At 33.9% G+C, this 22,877-nt stretch overlaps 1 protein-coding gene across 1 annotated transcript; it reads right to left on the reverse strand.

Annotated features, from left to right (window-relative positions):
* Nucleotides 1-1,696: 1,696 nt before the first annotated feature.
* On the reverse strand, nt 1,697-22,814 carry LOC143225155 (uncharacterized). The gene is made up of 2 exons (XM_076454095.1): nt 22,659-22,814; nt 1,697-6,213 (listed from the first exon to the last, which is right to left on the reverse strand). The coding sequence occupies exon 2, from the start codon at nt 5,461-5,463 to the stop codon at nt 4,417-4,419; it is 1,047 nt and encodes a 348-aa protein (XP_076310210.1). The 5' UTR covers nt 5,464-6,213; nt 22,659-22,814; the 3' UTR covers nt 1,697-4,416.
* Nucleotides 22,815-22,877: the final 63 nt, after the last annotated feature.

Raw genomic sequence — 22,877 nt, forward strand, 5'->3', positions numbered from 1 at the left:
ATCGACATTACGGGCAGTGAACATGTCAAGTGAGAGGATAATGAACTAACATTCTGAAGGGAATCCATGAATATTTATTTTCTAAATATTAAATCAGTAATAGAATTTCAGAAGCAGGATAACATATTTCATATTCAGACATGTTTCAAAGGAAAAATGTGTATCCTGGTTAAGGGTCAAAATGTTATTATCATCTCAAGAGATTACTGCAAGCATTTTACCACATCTCATGAATGTTCTAAACTTTCAATCTAAACATTAAGTTAATATAATCTTGCTAGTACTCTCTGTTCAGTTGAGTTACTCCTACTCAAAATGGTTTTGTAACTAAAGCAGAAGATATAAATGTTGTGGTTCTTTATTTGGAGAGTATATACAAAAAGTTATTGGGGCAAAACAAAGGACTGCCAGCATTTGTGCTTAAAATAGTTCTCAGATGTGGAGCTTTCCATTCTAACACTACAAAGAATGTCAATTACAAACTTTTTTGGGCAAAGCAGAAGACTCTCTTGAATAAGGGAACAAAGAAAAGACAAATAATCATGAGCTTATCTTTTTCTTTCAGACACATTTCTGTTTCTCCACAAATAATCGATCTGAGACTTTTCAAGATTAAATCTGTATACAATGATGCAAGAAGTAATTCATTTGTAAGTGCTTGATCAATAAAATAAAAGGTTATGAGGAAAAAGACTTGTGTTAAAATATCTCAAAACTCAACTTGTAAACTACCATTGTTCTGGGTACAAGGGTGGTTTTACATTGCCAAACACAGGATTCCGCGATTTATATTCAACTATGATTGTACGTGTACAAAGAAAAAAATATCTCATTTTGAAATACAAGATCTGCATTCTTTCAGAAAGTAAAAACTATTTCTTTGACAATAACTGACCAAATAATAAAAACAGATAAGGGAAGATAAAGATATTTATGATAGATGACAATGAATGAGAATTTCTAAACTGAAGCTCTACCTGTATTTATTATTCAAAAACAAAAACTATCATTATGAAATATTTTTAAAATATTATGAATACAACTTATTCTGTTTTGTTTAGAGCCCTTTAAAATGTGCAGATAATTACTCAGTACATTCATTTGTCTATTCGCTGTAGTTAATAATCAAATACCATAAAAATAATACATTTTTTTAAAAAGTGTCTGCACTTCCAATATTACCTGATGATGATAAAATTGTCAAAGTGATTTCAACCCAACAAATAAGGAGCAGAAAATGAATAATTACCCTCAATAAATTGATTTTATATGTTAAAGTTAGCTATGGGCCATTTTGGGACTGAACTATGGCACATCCAGTGTCTGTGTTGACCATTTTGTAAAACAACCTCTGCCTACATATATTTAATATAACTGAATTTTCACCAGTGCCTCACACAGACATCAATACATCACACTCAGTTTAAGTTCCCAAAGACATGGTAACTATAAAAGACTAATGAAAGCAAAATGAAAAAAAAATACTCTGTTCATTAAGCTAAAATACCAGTTTGTTTGGATGCTATAATGTATTGTTTTATACCAAAATTGGACATTAAAAGGCCTGTATGACTGTTTGTTTTGTACTTTCATAGAATGAATATTGTTTGTTGTTGTCGTTACTTTCCTGAAGACTTGATATAGAAATATACATGTTGTGTAGCTAATTTACAATGGGCAACAAACAACACACAAATATTTATCAAACATTTAGCATTTACTTACATAATACAGTGATTATAATTACAATAACAGCAAAAATTCCATTACACATTCAACATACACAATAATTTGATAAAAGATTTTAAGGAAAATATACAGTCTATAAGCTTTTACAACGGAATTCACTTTAAGCTAGCATATACCCTTTAATACCCAGAAATGTATTACAGGTGCAAGTTTTACAGTTTGCAGGATGTGGTATACCTTTTTCAATTGGATAAAGACCTTTAAATTGACAATTTTGCACCTAATATTTAAACATATTTTCTCAAACTCAGACAACTGACATTCTCATATTTATTTTTAACTCTATCTTTAGATACGCTGATGTTATAGACTTCACAGTTAGCATAAATATGTATTATCAGCGTACATACAGTATATACTGCAATAAAATTGGTAAGAGGTTTAGTTTTTATTGAATGACCATTAACGAGTCACTGTAGCATATGCCCTACTTAAAGCATACTCACTAGTGCCATAAGTTAAGACCTCAACTCAATTTTTAGATTTCCTTACTTTAGACCAATTTTTGGTCTATGAATCCATTTTCAGAAGCATTTAGTTATGCTCATAGATGTAATTAGGAGTGTGCAACATTTATTTTGTATTTCTTTATTTTTATAATATGCAAATTAGCCACATTGACAATGTTACACAGCATACTCTAGAATATATCTTTGTACCTATTTCAATACACTTTCATACAAAAAACATAGCATGAAGATGTATTTTCTGATATAATGGCCAAAACCTAGATAACAGTGTAAAGAAAATATGGTTCAAAGTTAAAAAAAGTAACACATTACACAAGACTTTTATACACTTCTATATGCTAAAAAAGTTTAATTTTAGTAAACATAAAACTTTTCTCCCTTAACCACGTTACATAGTTGTCAGAATACATACATAATTTTCTTCAAATAAAACTTAGTTCTTTTTGCTCATGTCACAATTTTTATGTTCATCTACCTATATTAACATATTAAAAAGGTATAAAAAGTAACACCACAGTTACATTATAATTAACACCTATATGAATAAGAATGTAAGATCATCTTTTCAACATATACAGATTTTGACTGACGTGTGTGGTATGTGCATTTTCTTATTTTACTTTAATGCAGAATTACTATAAATTTTTCATCACATTCTCGAGAACATTATCAAATTGCTTTCCTTCTAGCAACCTTTGTTCTTCATCTTTCAGAGATAACACCTGGTTTACCCATGAAGTGCACATTTTGTAAACCTAACTTGACATAAAGGTCACAAGCAATGCCTTTTAATAGCAGATCACATGTTCTCTTGAAGTTGCAAGCTTCCCTCAATTTTGAATGGAAATGACCAGACATTATTAACTTACCTAAATAATGTGAGATTTGGGCAGCCCAATATATCATATTGAGTGAGTTGATCAGCTTGAAAATGTCTTGAAGGAGTAGTGCCAGTCTGATCAAAAAATCTTTCAACTAAAGGTGACTGTCCTCCATTCAAAAGGTGCCATACACACACACACACTGTTGCTTTATGTCAAACACATTGTTACATTCTATTATATATGTTGTGTCCAATTTCTTTGTCTTAGCACTGACTCTTGTTCTGGCAAAATTCAATTTACTTTTTAATATACCTTGCTAAACCTACAACTATATAATAGACTGACATTATTTATTCATTTGAAAAATCTGTTCTAACTGAAAATACCATGAGCCAATAACTCTTAAAATGGCCATCTTTATAAATCATGGAAATATTTCAGAATTAAATACAAAATTACAATAATTTCTGTCACTGTCTAGTAAAACTATTGTTTGCTTTTAATTTCAACTACAAGTGGTAACAGAAATTTTCTAGAAAGCATGGACACAACCATCATATGGTCTATGTTTAAATTGATTTGGACGAGACAACCTCATCTTGCCAAGTACAAAGCACACTACTACATTAAGCATCATGTTCCCTGCACTGTATTAGAATAAGTTACATAATATAAAAATTATTTAATAAGATTACATAGTTTTAAAGATCAGTTTTTCATAAAATCTCATACTCCAGACTAAATCAATAGTTTTATTTTGTTAATAACTTGGTTAATATTGAATGACTGTTTATAACTTGTCCCAGTAAAACTCATCAACTATTTGTACAGAAACATTTTTCTCATATTCTTAATTCCAAGTACAGTACAAAATGAACATGTATATGTTGTTAGAAGATATAAAGTTGAAAACAATTTCTTTCATACTTTCAATGAAGATGCAATGTTCCTAATGTGTTACAAAGTGAAAATATTCATTGAGATGTTTCATTTTATTTAATCATGCATTTTATGGTACCATAACACATGTATAATTTTACTCACCAATTCATTTACTGTTCTTTTAAATCGGACTTCTGTGCTTTGCTCTTCATTTTCTAATTCATCTTCATATTCTATTTTATATTGTTCTTCATTTTCAACTTGAACTCTTTGCCATCCATTTATGGTAACATGTATAATTTTATTCACCAATTCACTTAGTTATTTTAAATCAGACTTCTGTTCTTTGCTCCCCATTTCCTAATTCCAATTCATCTTCATATTTTATTTTATATTGTTCTTCATTTTCAACTTGAACTCTTTGCCGTCCATTTATGGTACCATAATACATGTATAATTTTATTCACCAATTCACTTACTGTTCTTTTAAATCAGACTTCTGTTCTTTGCTCTTCATTTTCCGATTCAGATTCGTCTTCGTATTCTATTTTATATTCTTGTTCTTCATTTTCAAGTTGAACTCTTTGCTGTCCATCTTCTAACTCTGTACTAGCTACGTGCAGTTTATCATACTCATTTTGATACCAATCATCCATGATCTCTATTTTAACTAATGGTTCAATCACAACTCCTTTTAATTGTTCTGTATCTTCTTCAGATGTTAGAGAAGTAGCTGTAGTTTGCAATTCTTCTGTATTAATTCCCATATCACCTGTGAAGTTGGTGTTTATACAAAGTGTATGAAGGGCTTTTTCACCATGATATTTTGCTACATGCTTTCTCAAATTCAAAACACTTGTAAAGGTTTCATCACACATAAAACACTGAAAAGGGTTTTCAGTTGGATGCTTTCTCATATGATATATAAGATTTCCATAAAAAGAAAACTCCTTTCTACACACTTTACAAACAAACTGTGTATTCTCTGTGTGAGACATCATATCATTCACTAAAGAGGAAAGATCTTCAAAAATTTCACCACAAATATTACATGTAAATGGTCCTTCTTCTCCACTGTGAACTTGCATATGATTAATCAAATGAACTTTATGTGAAAAGTTGTTTCCACATAAGCTACATATAAATCTAACATCATTTCTGTGAGTCATTCTGATGTGCTTTTGCAAACTAGAATCCTTACAGAAATCTTTACAACACATAACGCAATTGTAATTTTTCTTACCCCAATGTATTTTTTTGTGTGTAGAAAGGTGTGATTTTGACATGAACGTTCTATTACAGTCATCACATTTAAAAGATTTTTCCCCCGAGAGTGTTTTGCAAGTATTTTCACTGCAATGTATTTTTTTGTGAGCAGTAAGATATGATTTCATTGTGAATGCTTTATCACAACTATCACACTTGAAGGGTCTTTCTCCTGAATGAGTTTTCTCATGTGTTTTCAATGATGATTTTTCCTTGAATTTTTTGTCACAAAGATTACATTCAAACTTTTTTTCATCTGAATGTACAAGCATGTGTCGTAACAAATTAGCATTTCTTGCAAACCTTTGGCCACAAAAGTCGCAACCAAAAGGTTTCTCACCTGTATGAACTCGAGTGTGTGTGTTTAATGAGGAACTGGTTGTAAAACCTTTACCACAGACAGTACACACATAAGGCTTTTCACCAGTATGCGTCCTCCTGTGAGTCGTAAGATGGCCACGTTATGTGAATCTTTTACCACATAATTCACACTTATAAGGCTTTTCACCACTGTGAATTCGGTAATGAATATTAAGAGCTTTGTTTTCACTAAATTCTTTGCCACAATAGGAACATTTAAATGATTTATCAATAGCATGGTATTTCTTGTGTAGAGATAAGGCATAAGCTGACTGGAAAGATTTATTACAAGTAAGACATATGAACTGTAGAGTTTTATTATGAACTTTACGTCTACTCAAATTTGCCTTGTGATTAAAACTTGGTTCATCATACATCATAAATGAAATATTTTTCATCTGAAGAATGTGTTATCCTTTGAGTTTCCAAATTCCAACAACTCTTTTCTACAAATATCATAAAGACATATATTGTTTCCTTCTTTACATTTTAAATCCCTCCATAAGCAAATATTTGGGTGAAATTTTCAGCAAATACTTGACCTATTAATACTCATTTGATATCATAAGAAGTCCAGTCTACTTTATAATTTATTCCTCCTTTATCTTTTCACCAAACATAACGAGAATGACAACTGAACTTCAAGAATAATAAGCCACCTCCTGAAACAAATAATTCTCTTTTGAAAACAGAGTAAAGCATTTAAAAGCACATACATCTTGTTATTAACTTTATGTATTGATTTATATTTTTGCCATTACGCTATAAAAAGAAAATACACATCTTTTTAACATTTATCACATAAGACTCATTTATTTGTGATCAGAAATCAAAATAATTGTAAATTCTTGATTTTGCAATATCACATAAAACCGAGTTAAAATTTTATAGTACAATACCCACACTTTAGCTCACAAACATCAACTATCTAGTATTTGTAAAGAGTCAATGGCCAACTACACACACACACAAATTAAAGCTACCCTATTCAAGAATTAAATGCACTATAAAATAAAATGTATAATGTTAGAAAAAGTCAAAATATTTGACAAAAATTTTGAAAAATTAACTCAAGTGAGAGCCACCATAAAAAATATTTTTTTTATTTATTCTGTATGATAAAAATATTATGAAGTTTCCAAATATATTAGTTATAACTTTCAACCTAAATTTTAGTAGCATAGACCTGATAAGACTATCAAGTTTGTTATGCTTTAATGACTAATTTTTTCCACAGTCATTAAACAAAAATAAGAATTTAAACTTACCAACAAGATAAGATGATCACATACAAATTGAATTTTATGTTTTGTTTTTTTTATTATTATAATAATAATGGGCATGCTTAGATTTAACTGTTGTAATCAACTTAACAGACATGAAATATCAACTAAAGAAAACTAACAATAATACTCCCATCACCACAAAAATGTGAACATGTGTTTGTTAATTATTCAGAACAAAATTGTGCACAAGCACAAACACCATGTTACATTTTATTATTACTAGTGGCAAAATATTTTGTATTTAAAGAGTACTGAAAACCAAAAACTGTATGTATATATTTTTAAACTGTGGACACCTTACAACCTTACATCATAAGCACATATGAAATTTAAACTAATGTAAAACTTCCAATAACAAAGCAAGTAAACAACATGATCATGAAAGTACTTGGACAAATAGATTCTAGTTTATAGCTAGAAAATCAAACACTTTAATCAAAGTAATTTCCACCCATTTGCAGACTAACTTTGTCGAAACATACAAAAATGGTAGAGGCTTAAGAGTTAATCTCTCTATACTGAAAATAGGTACTTTCATCCAATCAATAGATTAAATTTTCCATTTTTTGCTGCCCTCTGTAAACAAACTTGTTATAATGCATGTCACAACCCTTCCACATACCCCTATTTGAATCAAAGATTCTAATGTTTTTCATGCAAATCATCATGTGTCATTTCTTCACCAATAGGAAAGCACTACTATCATGTGATGAATGCAACTCTTCATGCACCACTATTGAACCATTACTTCAAAGTTTGACAGAAGACTTGAGCACTGGAAGATTGTGGGGAAGAGGGTGGAAAATGTGAATGAAAGGAAATTAACTATCAATAATACATTTTCAGTACAGGAAAATACTGTACTTCCTTTCTTTCACAAGATTAACTAGAATCCCACACTGAAAAGGAAGAGGGATTGATGCAAGGGAGAAACATACATATCCCCCAAGAGTATCCAAAGGATACTTCTGAAGAGAAGAGAAACAAATGAGATGATCAGAGGCAGGGCTCTTCACCACTTCTGAACCAGTGTTCTCCTTGCCACGACAAGCTTGAAACAAACATCAGAAAAGGAAGAAAGTACATCAGAGTGAGAGGAAACAAGTCAGAAAGGTGATTCCATGTAGATAAATAGGAAAACTCAATTTCAAAGAAGTTGGTAATGAAGGATGTGTCCCATGGTGTGGAATGGCTAGGGCATGGCAGACTGTACTTGGTAAGTCAACCACATCCAAGACATTCTTGCTTGGTGCTGACATCCACATAATAAGAGTACAATGGGGATCATACCAGCTTCATCTCAAACCCAAAATTACAATGATAAACTTAGAGCACTTGGATCCCAAGAGAAAGAAACCAAAGTAAGCAGAAATAATTGCTGAAGAGCTGTATCAGTTGAAGATACCAATATATAAGAACCTCTACCCATATTAAAAAAATAAAACCAAAAGCTAGGTGATAACCAGGCACATACAAGCTGCTTCAGTTGAGATGAGTTGTGATGAAAAGAATAAATAAAAAAGTTGAAGAAATGAAAAGGAAAAAAAAAACAAAGGCACCTGACATTCAGCAAAATATTAACTGAGAAAAAGAAAATAAAAAGACACACCTATGTTATCTAAGCAGTAAAGGACAAAAGTGGAAATACCCAATTCAAGTTGTAAAGAGGAATACAATGCAAAAGCAGGAATGCAAAAGGAGTGGTAAACTGGGATATACTGGAAACTAAAATCTTACCACAAAACAGTTACAATGGACCCACAAAAGTTTATCATGAAAATTTAAAAATAAAATTACATTTTTCCTGAGGGGCTCACTGAGTTTTACAGATGTTTTCTTGGACCAGTCCACACCTGGTGGTGGAACAAGATGAGACAGGCTCAGAAGAAATAACAAAAGTAGATAGTTGAGAATACTGGATCCAAGATCAGAATGGAATAAACCACATTACACTATAGCAGTTATGGCAATTTTGGATTATTCACGTGAAGGAGTGTTAACATATCAAATGTCAGAAATATGGGAACATGAATGTATAATCCAGGTTTTCCAAGAAGCTGATGCTGTAGTGTTCCATTTATATCAAATACATAACAGAGATTTTCATTATTAGTTATACAGAAAATGAATTAGGTATGGCAATGATGAACAGGTCTAACTATGATTTTAAGAACTAGACAAAACCCACATGCTGGATTAAACAAGAACAGACAACTAAACATGTGTTCCAAATATAAGTTAATTAAAAGAAAATTAAACTGAAGATAATTTCAATGAAAATTCTAACTGATAAATAATTTAGTGCTGTTCTTTCATATAATGCAAAGAATTAAGAAAGTCTATACAGTGAATACAATGCTCAAAATCAGCGAGGCCCAGAAGCCAATGACCCCCGAAAATATATATTGGCAGGTACATAAAAAATGCCCACTAGGTAGCTCACATGGCCCCTTAAAATCAAAAGGGCACTTAAAAGTTTGACTTCACATAAATTGATCTAAGCATGTCATAAATGAGCAAAACATGAATGGATCTTTCCTAACTTATGAATGCTTGTCAGACACATACAATCTACAAATCTTGTGACTACTAAGGCCAATGCAAGAATGCTAAGCTGTACCAGTACATGATCTATTCAACATATGTAGCCTATCATGCCTAAGTAGCAATGTATACATACACGTGTGTGAACGTGTGTTCCAAGAAACTCATAACCTTTGCCACAGCTGTCACAGCCAAGGTATCCCAAGTAATACTGATGAGTGCTGAAACTACAAACAAAGCTGCTCACTGATCTATTGGGACATTGAAATGTTTGGGTACACAACAAAAAATCAAAGTGAAATATAGGTATTCTGATTTGAAAACTTTCAGGTTGAGAAGGGGTCTAAAAATTAACCAGGGATGGTCAGAAAGTGTTTCTCTTTGTCCAACTCACAAACACTTTGGTTGAACTACCACCAAAGGCAGTAAAGAAATTAAGTGCAAGATTTTTGGGTGCTCTGGTTAAATAATATGAAGCTCAATATTGTTCAAGCTGGATAGGCTGATTCACAAGCATTATTGATAAATAAAATAAAAAAAGAGAGAGCTGACACCTTGTAAAAAATGTCAGAATAAATAAAGTCAGTGATGAGGCAGAAATAGGATGTTTGTTAAAAGAAAGAGAGGTTGTACCAAGTATGAAAAAGGAAACTGCTTGCCATAAATGTATGCTTGAACATAAAAGGTGACTGTTGATGTTGGTTGGCTGATTTAGTTTTATGGCACAAAGCAGCTAGGCTACCTGCACCAAACATCCAGTAGAAAGATAAATATATATTAAATGTAGTGCAATACATAAAAGGAAATGAAGGTAAAACAAAACAGCATTGAAAAACAGAAAAAGCATAAAACCAATGTTCACACCTAGTCTACAATGTTAAGTGAGAAGTAAGAGTAAGTTGTAAAGGGCTTTCTCTGGCATAATGGTAATGATCATAACCCACCAGGAAGGCTAACAGGCAAGTACAAAAACCACCATCAGTCACCTGAAGTTGGCCTTTCCAGTCCTGGTTCTGGGTTATGTTGTCATAACAGCCATTATCAAAAGGTAAAGCAATAAAAGTTTTAAAAGACATGCAGCATAATTATAATAATAACTCTGCCAGGACAACTAACTGGTTGTTCAAACAGCAGTGTTAGTCATCTGAAGTTGGCCTTTCCAGTCCTGGTGTCGAGTTATTTAATGTTACAGCCATTTTCCAATTTCTAATTGAACTAGAGAGATTGAGACTCAAAAAGGGAACCACAATTAAAAAAGTGTAATGAATAAATATCAAACACTTAAATGATTAATGGCAATTAAAAAACTAAAAACTTTATCAAGGTGGACAGTGTCACCATCACCAATAACACTGTCCAATGTTACAGACAAATCTTGGGACAGAACATGTTTAAAATAGTGAAGTCATTGAGTAACAATGGCAAGAAAGTAAAATGTGGCTTACAGTGATTTGAGTGTTAAACAAATCACACACTGGAGAATCAGTTCCAGCTAAAGGAAAACGAAGAATTAAAAACTGTGACTAATACATAGTCTAGTTAAAACAGCTTCCTCCTTCCGAACCTTATGGAACCTAGACGGCCAAAGCCCAATATAGGGTTTTATTTGGAAAAGCTTGTTGTTGTGTTGCTCACTCCTACTTGACTGCCAGCTGGCATGGAGTTGAACCTTGAATACAGGACCATAGTCCATGTATGGAATAGGCACAGTGGTGATAGTGCCAGAGCAGAAAGATTTAGATGCTGTGTCTGCAAGCTCATTCCCATGAATACCAACGTGGCCTAGTATCCAGAAAAACTGGCTAGAAGTAAATGCCAATGAGAAATGTGCCAGTTGGTTTTGAATATCAGTGAGAACAGGGTGTGAGCCAACATGAAGCAATTCCAGGGCCAGAAGAGAACTAAGCAAGTCAGTTGGAGTACTGCTAAGTTTCAATATGATCCAGAGCAAGAGATATGGCAAAAAGTTCAGCAGTGAACACAGAAGCTGTAGAGGGGATTCTGCATGTAACAAACCACAGCAGAGCCCAAAGAGTTACCCGATTTGAAACCATCCATATAAATTGGAATGGAAAGATTGTTTGAAAGATGTTCAGTAAAGAAAAGAAGGTACTTCCAATCGGGAGTATCTGCTTTTCTCGGATGATTCAATGAAAGATCATATTTGAGGACTGTAATAAGCCATGGTGGGATGGGCTGGCCAGTGGATTCTGCAGTTTTCCAAGGACAGACCCAATTCATCCAATTGCACCTGGATGTGAAGGCCAAAAGGACCAATGGCAGATAGTCTGTTCTGAAAAAGTATGGCCCACTGAGGAAGGAAAACACATCCCCAGGTAGGATCCTTTGGTAAGGAATGAAGTTTTCAAAAATATAGTAAAGACAGTTGCAAACGGCAAAGGTACAGAGAAAGTTCACAAGATTCTGCGTATAAGCTTTAAACTGAGGAGGTGTGGAAAGCCCCAGTGCAGAATCAAAGTCCATGATGATGAATGGGGTCCAGCATCTTTAATGGTCTGGCAGAGCCATAGACCATTGATCCATAGTTGAGGTTTGATCGATTCAAGAGCACGATATAGCTTTAATACAGAACATCGATCCCCACCCCAACTGGTGGTAGAGAGGACACAGAGGATGTTCAGTGCAGCAAAACTACACCAATACAGAGTTCAGGATCAGGGTGAATATCCCATTAGTGGCAAAAGTGCATGCAAATAGTTTTAGAGAAAGAAAAATTAAAGCCGTTCACCTTGGTCCACTTCAGTATAAGAGTGAGAGCAGTTTGTAGTTGCTGCTCAGTATGTCTCATGTTCAACTTCTGACACGAGATGTGAAAGTCGTCGACATAGATCCCGTTTGCAAGAGTGAGAGGGAATTGTTCAGCAATGGGATTAATCTTTCCACTGAAAAGTGTGACACTCAAAACATGGCCCTGAGGAACCCCAAGCTCCTGCAGAAAAGAACAGGAAAGTGTCAAACCCACATAAACCTGGAATTTCTTTTGAAAAAACATGGGTAAATGGCCATGCAACCCACATACATGGAGGTCTCACAAAACACCACACCTCCACATTGTGTCATAAGCCTTCTCAATGTCAAAGAATATTGATACAAGATGTTGTTTGAGAAAGGCTTCCCTGATTGACGTTTCAAGTCGAATTAGGTTGTCTATGGTGGAGTGGTGTCGCCGGAACCCACACTGGGTGGTCAAGAGGAGGTTGTTTGATTCCTCGAATCAAACAAGACAAGCATTAACCATCCTCTCTAAGGTCTTACAGAGACATCTTGTCAAAGCAATCTTTAAAGAAATCTTGGGATCTTTCCCAGGTTTAGAGAAAGGTAAGATAATAGACTGGCACCAGGCATCAGGAAAAACATTCTCCTGCCAGATCCGGTTAAAAACAATCAGAAGGACATCAAGAGAACCAGGAGATAGATGGTGCAGCATGTCATAGTGTACATCATCTGGTCCAACAGATGTACTGACAGACCAATGAAGGGCCATTTTCAGTTCCACCAGTGTAAAGGGACAATTATAGTCAAAGAGACAGTCAGTTCGAAAGGAAAGAGGTGAATGCTCTGCCCGAGTCTTGATGGCCAAGAAGGTGGAGGAACAAACAGAAGTTCTAGATACCCGGCAAAAGCTTTCACCTAGAGTGTGGGTGATGCTCCAGACATCAGCTACCTCTTTGCCATCAGAGAGAAAGATTGAGAGGGGGACAGAATTGTAGTGCCCACTGACCTTATGAATCCTGTCTCATATGACCTTGGAACTGGTGGTAGAAGATATGCTCGTTGTGAACTTAATCCAAGATTCCTTCTAGCTTTGACATCTTACCCACCTAGCATGTGCAAGGGCCCATTGGAAAGCAATGCGGTTCGAAAGCATGGGATATCTACGAAAAGTATCCCAGGCCCGCTTTTGAGCCTTCAGTGCCATGTGGCAGGCAAGATTTTACCACAGACGAGGATATCGTGTCGAGGTTTTAGGAATACACTGAGCAGCTGCTTGTATAATACAGTCAGTTACCACTGCCACACAGTCATCTGTTGATGGCTGACTGACAATGGAAGGATCAAGTTCTGCAAGAGCAGTGAAAGTGGACTAGTCTACCTGATCCAGCTTCCACTGGGGCATGCAGGTAGGGTGGCATCAACCACAGCCAGTGTCTCTCAAAAGTATAGGAAAATGATCACTACCTAGTGGATTATTGTCAGCCCTCCATGAAAAATGGGAGAATAATGAAGGAGAGCAAACCGAGAGATCAATAGCAGTAAAGGGCTGACTAGGTGTGTGAAAATAAGTGGAAGAACCAGTATTGAAAAGAAAAAGGTTGTGATCAGAGAACATATGCTCTACAAAGCAACCCATCCTATCAATAACAGCACTTCCCCAGAGGGGATGATGTCCATTAAAGTCCCCCACGATTAGAAAGGGAGACGGTAATGGTTCATCGAGAGCATCAAGGTCTGATTGAACATATGACTCTCCAGGTGACAGGTAGAGAGAACAAACAGTGATGGTATGACCCAAGGAAACACAGATGGCTACAGCTTCTAAGGGTGTGTTGAGTGACAAAGACAGGGTAGGCACATGCTGATCAACCAACAGCACCACCCCTCCATGTATTAATCCAGTACACAGCCTGTCATTTGTGTACAGAGAAATCTGCCAAAAGGTGACTGTATTGGCAGGTTTTTAGGAATGTTTCTTGTAAGAAAAGACATACAAGATGGTAGGAAGCAATCAGTGTTTTGATGTCATCCCAATTAGAACGTAAACCTCAACAGTTCCATTGTTTCAAGGTAGCCATTATTAATGACGGGTAATCAAAGGGGCCGGAGAATCCTTCTGTTTACAACCACGTCTTTTTTCCTTACTGTCTTTATTCAGAGGATGTCTATCGACCTCCATGGATCCTGCCCTGGGTCGACTGGGCAAATCTGTTGTTGTTGGAAGGGGATTTCAGTGACTGAGGATGTAAATGAACGATTGTTTTATATCTTGGGGTGGGAGAAAAAGATGTATCTGAATAAATGCCTGTACTTAAAGCCAAAGGATGAGGATCTTGGGGTTTGTTGGAATATATGGGAGAAACAGAGATGGGTGCAGAAGTCGATTAATCAACCTTTTTAACCATGGAGGTCAAAAGGCTTTTCATTTGTTTTGGAAATGATTCTCTTGGAGTCACAGAGAGATCTGTCTGCACTCCCAATGTAGTTGTGGTACAAAGTGCAGCAGCATATGTCCAAGATGAAGTGGCGGATAGCAATTTCCAAGCCTTAGGATAACTAATGTTATGAGTTGTTTTCAAATGCTGCACCTCTTTTTCCTCCAACCATTTAGGGCAAGAATGAAAGTAGGAAGGGTGAGAACTATTACAGTTGACACAATGTGGGACCGTGTCACACTCATAGGCATCGTGGTTCTTGCCACCACAATGAGCACATGTCAGGGAACCACAACATAATGTCTTTGAGTGGCCAAACCTCTGACATTGGAAACATCGGAGAGAGTTTGGAATGTATGGCCGTACCCTGCAAATTAGATAACCTGCCTTGATGGTGGCAGGTGCACGTGGTGATCTAAAATGTCAAAACAAGGATATCTGTCAGCAGTGTAACTCCATCTTTGTGAGTGGAGATGCACTTCACTGCAGAAACTCCTTAAGTGGAAAGACCAGCGAGAATCTCCGACTCGGGGACGTTCTTCAAATGCCTCTCAACAATAACTCCTCATGATGAATTCAAGGTAGCATAAGGGGTAACCTCAATAGGTACATCCCCAATTGCCTTTGAATTCAAGAGGAGTTCACTGTGTTGGGATGTGGATGTTTAAACCAATATGTCTCCAGATCGAAGCTTCTTTACCGATTCTGGAGAGCCAGCAAGTTCCTATAGTCCCTTCTGAGAGATAATGTAATATAAGAAAATGAGGTAAGTGCATTATAAATGTTGGAGATTGCTGTTCAGAGTCTTCAAGATGTGGTCATTTACCTCTTGACTGTTTTTTCACTATTTTATTTAAACTTTTTCAGAGGAGGATCCATAGGAAAAAAGGAACATCCTAACATGGAGCAATACGAGGGGACGCACAACGTCATGCAAGGACATTGCAGCAATACCAGGGTTTCATGAGCACTATACCCAAACACCAGCATCAAACACAATGTCCACAACCCGTTGAGAACTTCCAACACTGGTACTTGGTTGACTATAGCCCAAGTGATCCAGCTGATTGACCCAACGGGGAGCCACCCAAAATTTGCCAGTCTACAGGAATTCAAGGCCAAAGTGGTGCGTCAGGGTTGGACCCTTCAACCACCAGGACCCTCTTCTCCCCTTCACGTGTCAACATGCACAGGAAACACGTGGGTGGATGTTTAGATCCCAAAGGAGGTAACTAGAAAGAATAGAACCTTCCCTGGGAGATCACCTCACCACATACAGGAATCCACACCAAGGGATTGATGTTGGCAAAGATGAAAAAGGTGGAAAGCTTGAAGGAACTAAGACTGTACCAAGGATATCCATTTCAAAGTTAACTTTATTCTGATGGGCTGGGTAAATCAGATTTAAGATTTTTGCATGTTTTGTTACTAGTCCAAGTGCAAAGTTATTTCACATTACAACTAAAGAAACTATTCTTTGTCCAATAAAATCTCATATTTGCATAATATTTAGTACCTCCGAACTACATTTTAAACATTTGTAGTCTGTAAGACTTTATATTCTGATGCTATTTTTTATACTTTAACTGAAGTCTGTTACTTGACCAATATCATAACCATCATAAAAAATGGGAAATGTATATTAAGCTTTTTTCATGCTAGAATGACTATCTAATAACGCAAAAATTACACATTTAATTCAAGTAGATTAAATTTCAATGGTGTGTGTGTTATTTTATAATATTGACCTTCCAGTCACTCCTACATAATATTACAACTTGAAATTTGGATGGGTTGAGAGCTACACACCACTTGCTGCACCAGTCCGACAAATATATAGAGATATTTAGGTCCTAAATGTCATGATATGTCAGTTACTAAAACACCACATAACATGTATGGTTTAAGTAAAAAAAAAAGATATCTGACAAAAAGGTTGTATAATGTCAGGTTTAACACTAAAAGTTAGGGGACATAGACTTTCAACATGAAACACCTGTAGGTTACACTGCCGATTTTCACTTTAGCTATTCTGTCAGTAAGAATATTGGATATCCGAGATACAATACAGTGGGTTCATATTATCAATTTGTTTATAGTTGTGCCACACTGAATTAAAAAAACAAAACAATATTGTTGTACATTTTTTGTTAAAACCATGATATATACATACACAAGTCTACCAAGGAGGTCAGTAGTTTGTCTATATTTTCAGCCTTAATTCTGCAAATTGTTAATAATACTGTTGGTGTGTAGGCAAGTCTTTAACCAGTTTATGATTAATATTTTCTTCCAACTTACCAAAGGTGTTTTGCAAGCTTATGAACCTTAGTAATAGCTGATTTCCAAACAAATGCATAATATTCTGAGAGTAATGATAAATTTTATGTGAGTTATAATTTTGTTGTATAGGGTTTTCAGAATTAGATTGTTAATTTCCTCCTCTCCTGGGACTTTGCATTTTATTTTTATAAGGTTTATTTTGACTTTTGTTATAGTTATATGGTGGATATACAAATTATCATTAAAAATGTATTGATTTACATTCATGATATGCTCTGTGTTAAACAATGTGAGATTTGAGTTTACAAATGTACTTTCAAGATACTGGGCAAATCATTCAGACAATTTGGTATCAATAGTGGCAGTGCCATTATTATATTAAATTTTATTTATGATGTCTGATTTGTTCTTCATGACATTAAAATTTTCACCAGAATTTGGAAGGGTAAGCATTGAATTCATCTACTGAGAGGTAGAAGTTTACCCTGTTATAATGTTGTTGTAATAAAAGTTTCTTAATTTATATTCATGATATTAAGGGAATGGTTTAAGTGTTATGTCACAGGTTTTTATGAAGCCATCTGCAGGCAATTATTAATCCATGAATTTCAGAAATAAGTTCCCAGAATATTAAGTTAGGACTTCTTACATTGCTTTGGTTAAGGCAATGATTATATTACAAGTATAATTAACAATTCTGACTGTTTGTGGCTGTGTTACACTTTGTTTAAAGGCTGTGGAGTCCTAGACTGCCTAGAAATATGCAAGAATGCATTAGAAGAATTTTATGCAGAGTAACAGTTCCATGCATAAAAAATTTAAGAGTCAAACCTCACCTATATAGCCTTGCAATAATTGGATTAGCATATCTACCAGTTGTTTTGTGTAAAAATTCAACACTTGCATTCCATAAGCAGTTATTAAAAACAAATTTTATAATGGAAAAAAACAGGTTGTAGAATCCTGAGATTATATCTGTTATTTCTAATATGAGGATTGATCGATTAGAAACAAAAAATATTATGCTTTTCAGGCATTTTTGGCCTTTTCTGATACAAAGTTATATTTTTTACTTTATGTTCTAATAGGTGGTATTCTGAAAACTATAAGGCAACTATTAGTGAAGTATTAAATGCTACAGCAACAAATTTTCAATTTGTCCAAAACATATCTATGCAAAACAATTACAGGCTATTTATGCTAACAGACCATTAAAACATGTTCAGATTCACACTTCCTTTATCACTAATAGTTTAATGGTCCTCTAATACTTTCTAGATTCACATTTTCTTCTTAATATATTTTACTGAGTATTAAGAAATTACCTTCATCATAGTATATACTCTTAAAGGATGCATGTGCCCCACCCTTGATGTTGCTAGTGCACAAAAATATAGTGAATAAAAATAAAAAAGGTCATTAACTTACTGTAATCCTGCCTAAAATAGTTTCAACTGCCACAAATATCAAAAATTCCTTTTTCTTTCCCGAAATACAAGTTCACAGCAAAATAAATTGAGATATGTTGATATATTTAGTTTCCTTTCAATTTAGATAACATATGCTATTTACTTCAATAATTTTTCTGGTAATCTCCTAGGGACAGATCCAGGAATTTAAGGATGGGGAGGTTCAGATACCACAATCATGACTGTCTCGCAAGCATTAGTATCAATAAGTATTTTTCCATCATTTCTATTCTAACTGAAATTTAAACCATTAGACAAAAACCAAAGACAAGTATGAGGTGGACTACTTGAACCTGTCCATGCCTCCAGTATAGAGTACATTTTACAATGAGCTATAGGATTGACCCCTAAAACTGGTTGGGACTAAGAATGTTGGCTCCCTTAAAAATATAAATAAATAAATAAAAAATGTTAACCATGAGCCCTGGAATAGTAACAAAAGATTAAAACAATAGGTATAAAAGCTTCAATAATTAATAAAGGTAATGAAAAAAAAAAAAACGTATGTGAAAACAAACATAGCTAGATAAATAATCAGTCTAGTCGCATGCTTTTGCTCATGGAGGATGTGTTGTCTTCCTACTATAAAAGTAAAGATTCAGGTGAGCACAGCTCATGCAACAACAAAACACAAGATTTTGAAAAATATTATTGGTAAAGAGAAAACAAAATATACATGGGAAAATCAAGCAGTGAAATATAAAACAGGGGCAGAAGATTATTGTAAAGTTACATTATAAGACACAGTATTAAGTAAATAGGTAGGAAGCAGAAGTCAGCTAGTTTACATAGTTAGAAAGCATAGGCAATGAACAGGAAGGAAGGGATGCTGATTTGATGCTTGTATCAACAATAAAGTTAAATACGCAACTACACAACTAAAATCATTGTGAAAGTTCAACACGTTTTGTGTCAAGACAAAGCTATCATTCTTCATTACCCAGGAAAAATATTATTGCTTTACAGATCAAACTACTGGGAAACAAACAAGTGGCCAGAGAGTTACATTTATTCATCTACAAGTGCCTTAGGATTCTTAGAGTACAACAGTCCACACAGATCTCAAACACAAAAAAGATGGAAGTCAATAGGAATTAAGCATGGTAGAGATCACTATAAGAATATGATTGTGGATAGACCATGTGCTTAGGAAAGAACAGGAAAGTTACATAAAAGAAGCTCTGTTATGGAATCCTTAAAGGAAAAAGACAAAACAACAGACAAGATTAACAGAAGCTGAACTGAAATAGAAGGCAAAGCTAACCTGAGAATAGGTGTGAAGAGGATGAAGTAATTAATTCTTTACTAGCATAAAGCCCATAAAAAATTATGGGAAAGGTAGTGCCACATTCACCTGACAATATACTCATGCTGCATACTTCATAGCTAACTGAAAAAATATTAATTTTGTGAAATCAAGCTTGCCCAACAAAGAGCAGAAAAATGCAGTCAAATTTTGGCAAGTTTTATGAGCCAATCAATATTAAGATCATTCATGAAATAAATACATAGATATTCATAGAATAATTAATGGTGAAAATCAGTTAGCTTAACAACTTCTACTATAAAGAAAACCCTGTGCATTTCGGAAAAACTCATGTTCCAATAATGGCTTTTATGTCATGTCACTCAATTACAAAAGTATAACCTAATATTATGAGCCTATATACCAGGGGTTCCCAACCTTTTGGCACTCACAACTTCAAAATGTAATTGATGAAATAAAATTAATGTTATCCCAAGCTACTTCTAACAAGGCTACGTGACTCTCCTGCCAAGGCTTCGCGACCCACCGGTTGGGAACCCCTGCTATATACTAAAAGTATAAAATGAAATTTATAGACAAGGAAACTGGAAAAGTGTTTTTGATTTCCTGATTTAGAGTCTCCATTGGCTAAACACATTTATTCAAAATGTTTGTAATTTAGGAAAAATAAACCTTAATTCAGAAACAATTTAAATTTAAAATTGAATCAATATTTTTACTTTCATGATCATTAACTCAGAGCCAAGTGCTTAAAATTTATCTCGCACTATTTTTTTTTTTTTTTTTTTTTGAAGTTTCATGATGATGAGAAACCCACATGTAATAAAAATATATTTCTGAAGGGCTGGTATGGGTATTAACATTTATTAATAAGTAAAGAACAAAGTTTCCACCTTCCTAAGTCATCTTCAGGTTTTGTTAATCTGAAGATTAGCTAAAGGGGTGACCAAGTTTGGCTGCAAGAAGTATTTAAACCAAGACAATCAAAATCAAGAAGCAACCATCATGACCATTACATTATGCTGACCAAAAGCCATTGTGTAGTTTTTTGGGTTAACAAACAATGGCAATATTATGATAAGTTGGATAGCTTGAAAAATGTAAGATAGAAAAATTAGAAACTAATTTCCATTAGTTGATTATTTCTATGAATCTGGACACTAATAAATTAAACTGAAGATGTGTAAATTAGTAAAAAAAAAAAAGTCATAATGGCAATATTTCAATAACTGAATAGTTAGGATAACAACAGTAATAAAAACACCAATTTATGTAAATTAAGTGCTTTTATGACACTGATTTAAATATAATTTTCATTAATTGTTTGAAGTGTGACTAAGTAAATGTAAATAGCTCTAATCATAATAAGTTATTGGTTAGCTGCTTTGTTACTATAAATGATTATTATATTGGTTATATTGCAGTACAGTTGAAAATGCATAACTTTGTATAGAGCACTTGTACCATTTTAAAATATTTCACACGAGGCTAAATGAGAGCTATTTGTGCTGATATATGCCATATTGAAAATACTTGGTTTATAGGACAGAGAGAAAACATTATCCAGCATAATCATTGTTAAGAGAATAGCCAATTGGGTAACACCATAGAATTTGCGAGTGGAAGTTCAAACACTGAGGAGCCTAAAATTTTTCACAAGGCCATCTTCAATGGATAAAAAAAGTTAAAGCCACCATAACTCTTCAGGTGAAAGGACAACAAGATGAGAAGGAACAAGAAGCCATTTTGTCTTTATGGCAAAACCCTTGGGAAATAAAACCACCAAAAGCATTTCATGAATGAATAGTTTAGGGGAGCTTTATTTTTGAATCAAAACTGTTCAAGGGATTTCAAAATCCAAGATGGGGCATTAAAATAAAAACTATATTTTCAATGGTTAATTTTAGATGTTAGCAAGAAGGTACATACATTAAGACTGTAAACCTCCATCTGGTGATAAAATTAGGTTATTTCTAAATACAACAGTTAGTTCAATGATGCATTTAAATTTTAATGACAAAATCAGTTAAATATTTCTTTTATAAATGATTGAGAGAAGACTGAGTACATTTATTTGCTAAGAGTTAATGTTTCTGTAAGGCCATCAGTAAATTATTCAGCATATGCTGCTGATGAAGGAAATTTTTTTTTCAGGTTTATAATATCAGTCAATTATGCCTATACTAGTAGTTACTGTTTAATAGTTTTATCTTTTTTATTTCAAGTTAGGCCTAGAGCAATACATGTGAAAGTGGCTGTAACACTAGCAAAACATTACACTTTTAAAGAAATAATTTATTATTGTTACGTAGTTTCGATCTTGCATTATTTCAACCAAAAATTCGCAAAGAAAGTGACCAACAATAGAAGTTAGAACATACTGCTAAAACAATTTGTGTAAGGGCTTAATTAAGAATAGTTGTTATTCGTATATGTAAAAGACTGTAAAAAACTGAAATAATGTCTGTTCTCTTAAATAATTAGATCCGAAATCACAATGTCACAAAAAGGAGTATGTTACGTAGTTAGTACGTATAGGTGATAAAGTATACACTCTACATTATATACACTTTTAAAATTTAAGAATGAGATAAAGATCCACGTCCACTAATATTTTAAGATTAGACTAATACTAATACTCATTAAAATTAAGTATAATTTATAGGACTATCACACTAACAAAAAACCTACAATATTTATTCTAGGGGTTGTACTGGTGTGCCGCGAAGTTCTATCCACTCTAAATTTTATCCCATTGTATCGAATCTTTCACTTAATTTTTTACCGTAGCTTTATTCATTTCATTTTTTTATTGTTAACAAACCTACTTTTGTATGTATTATTTTATTTAATATGAACGATCTACTTCTCTCTATTATTTATTAATTTGTTATCTGTAAGCCTATTTGAACAAACGAGTACAATGGGCTGCATCACTAACAGCATACAAAGAATGTTTTAATTTGTTACAAACTTCTTAAAATTCTGAAATTAAATTTATAGTATCAACTCCTTATTAAATTTTGTATTATAGAATACTTAGAAAGAATTTCGTATAAAAGTAACGCACTAAGATTTGTAACTTACCTAATATATTTCGTTGTTACAGCGGAATCCAGAACAATGTCTCACCTCCCCGATTATTGACTATCGCTTTACTCTCTCAAAACTAAGGCCAATGGACAGACCTTATTACCGTTTGTACTCGTTATAGTTTACATACACCTAACATTTATTATATATCTTATAACATTTGGTATAGTATTAGTAAACGTTACAAGGATTTTGCAGAGTAAAATCAGATTT

This window comes from Tachypleus tridentatus, chromosome 1 (genome assembly GCF_004210375.1).
Source record: "Tachypleus tridentatus isolate NWPU-2018 chromosome 1, ASM421037v1, whole genome shotgun sequence".
Lineage (NCBI taxonomy): Eukaryota > Metazoa > Arthropoda > Merostomata > Xiphosura > Limulidae > Tachypleus > Tachypleus tridentatus.

Excerpts from the sequence above, each read along its gene's own strand:
- LOC143225155 (XM_076454095.1), bottom strand. The coding sequence starts at position 5,463 with ATGCTTGTACATTCAGATGAAAAAAAGTTTGAATGTAATCTTTGTGAC.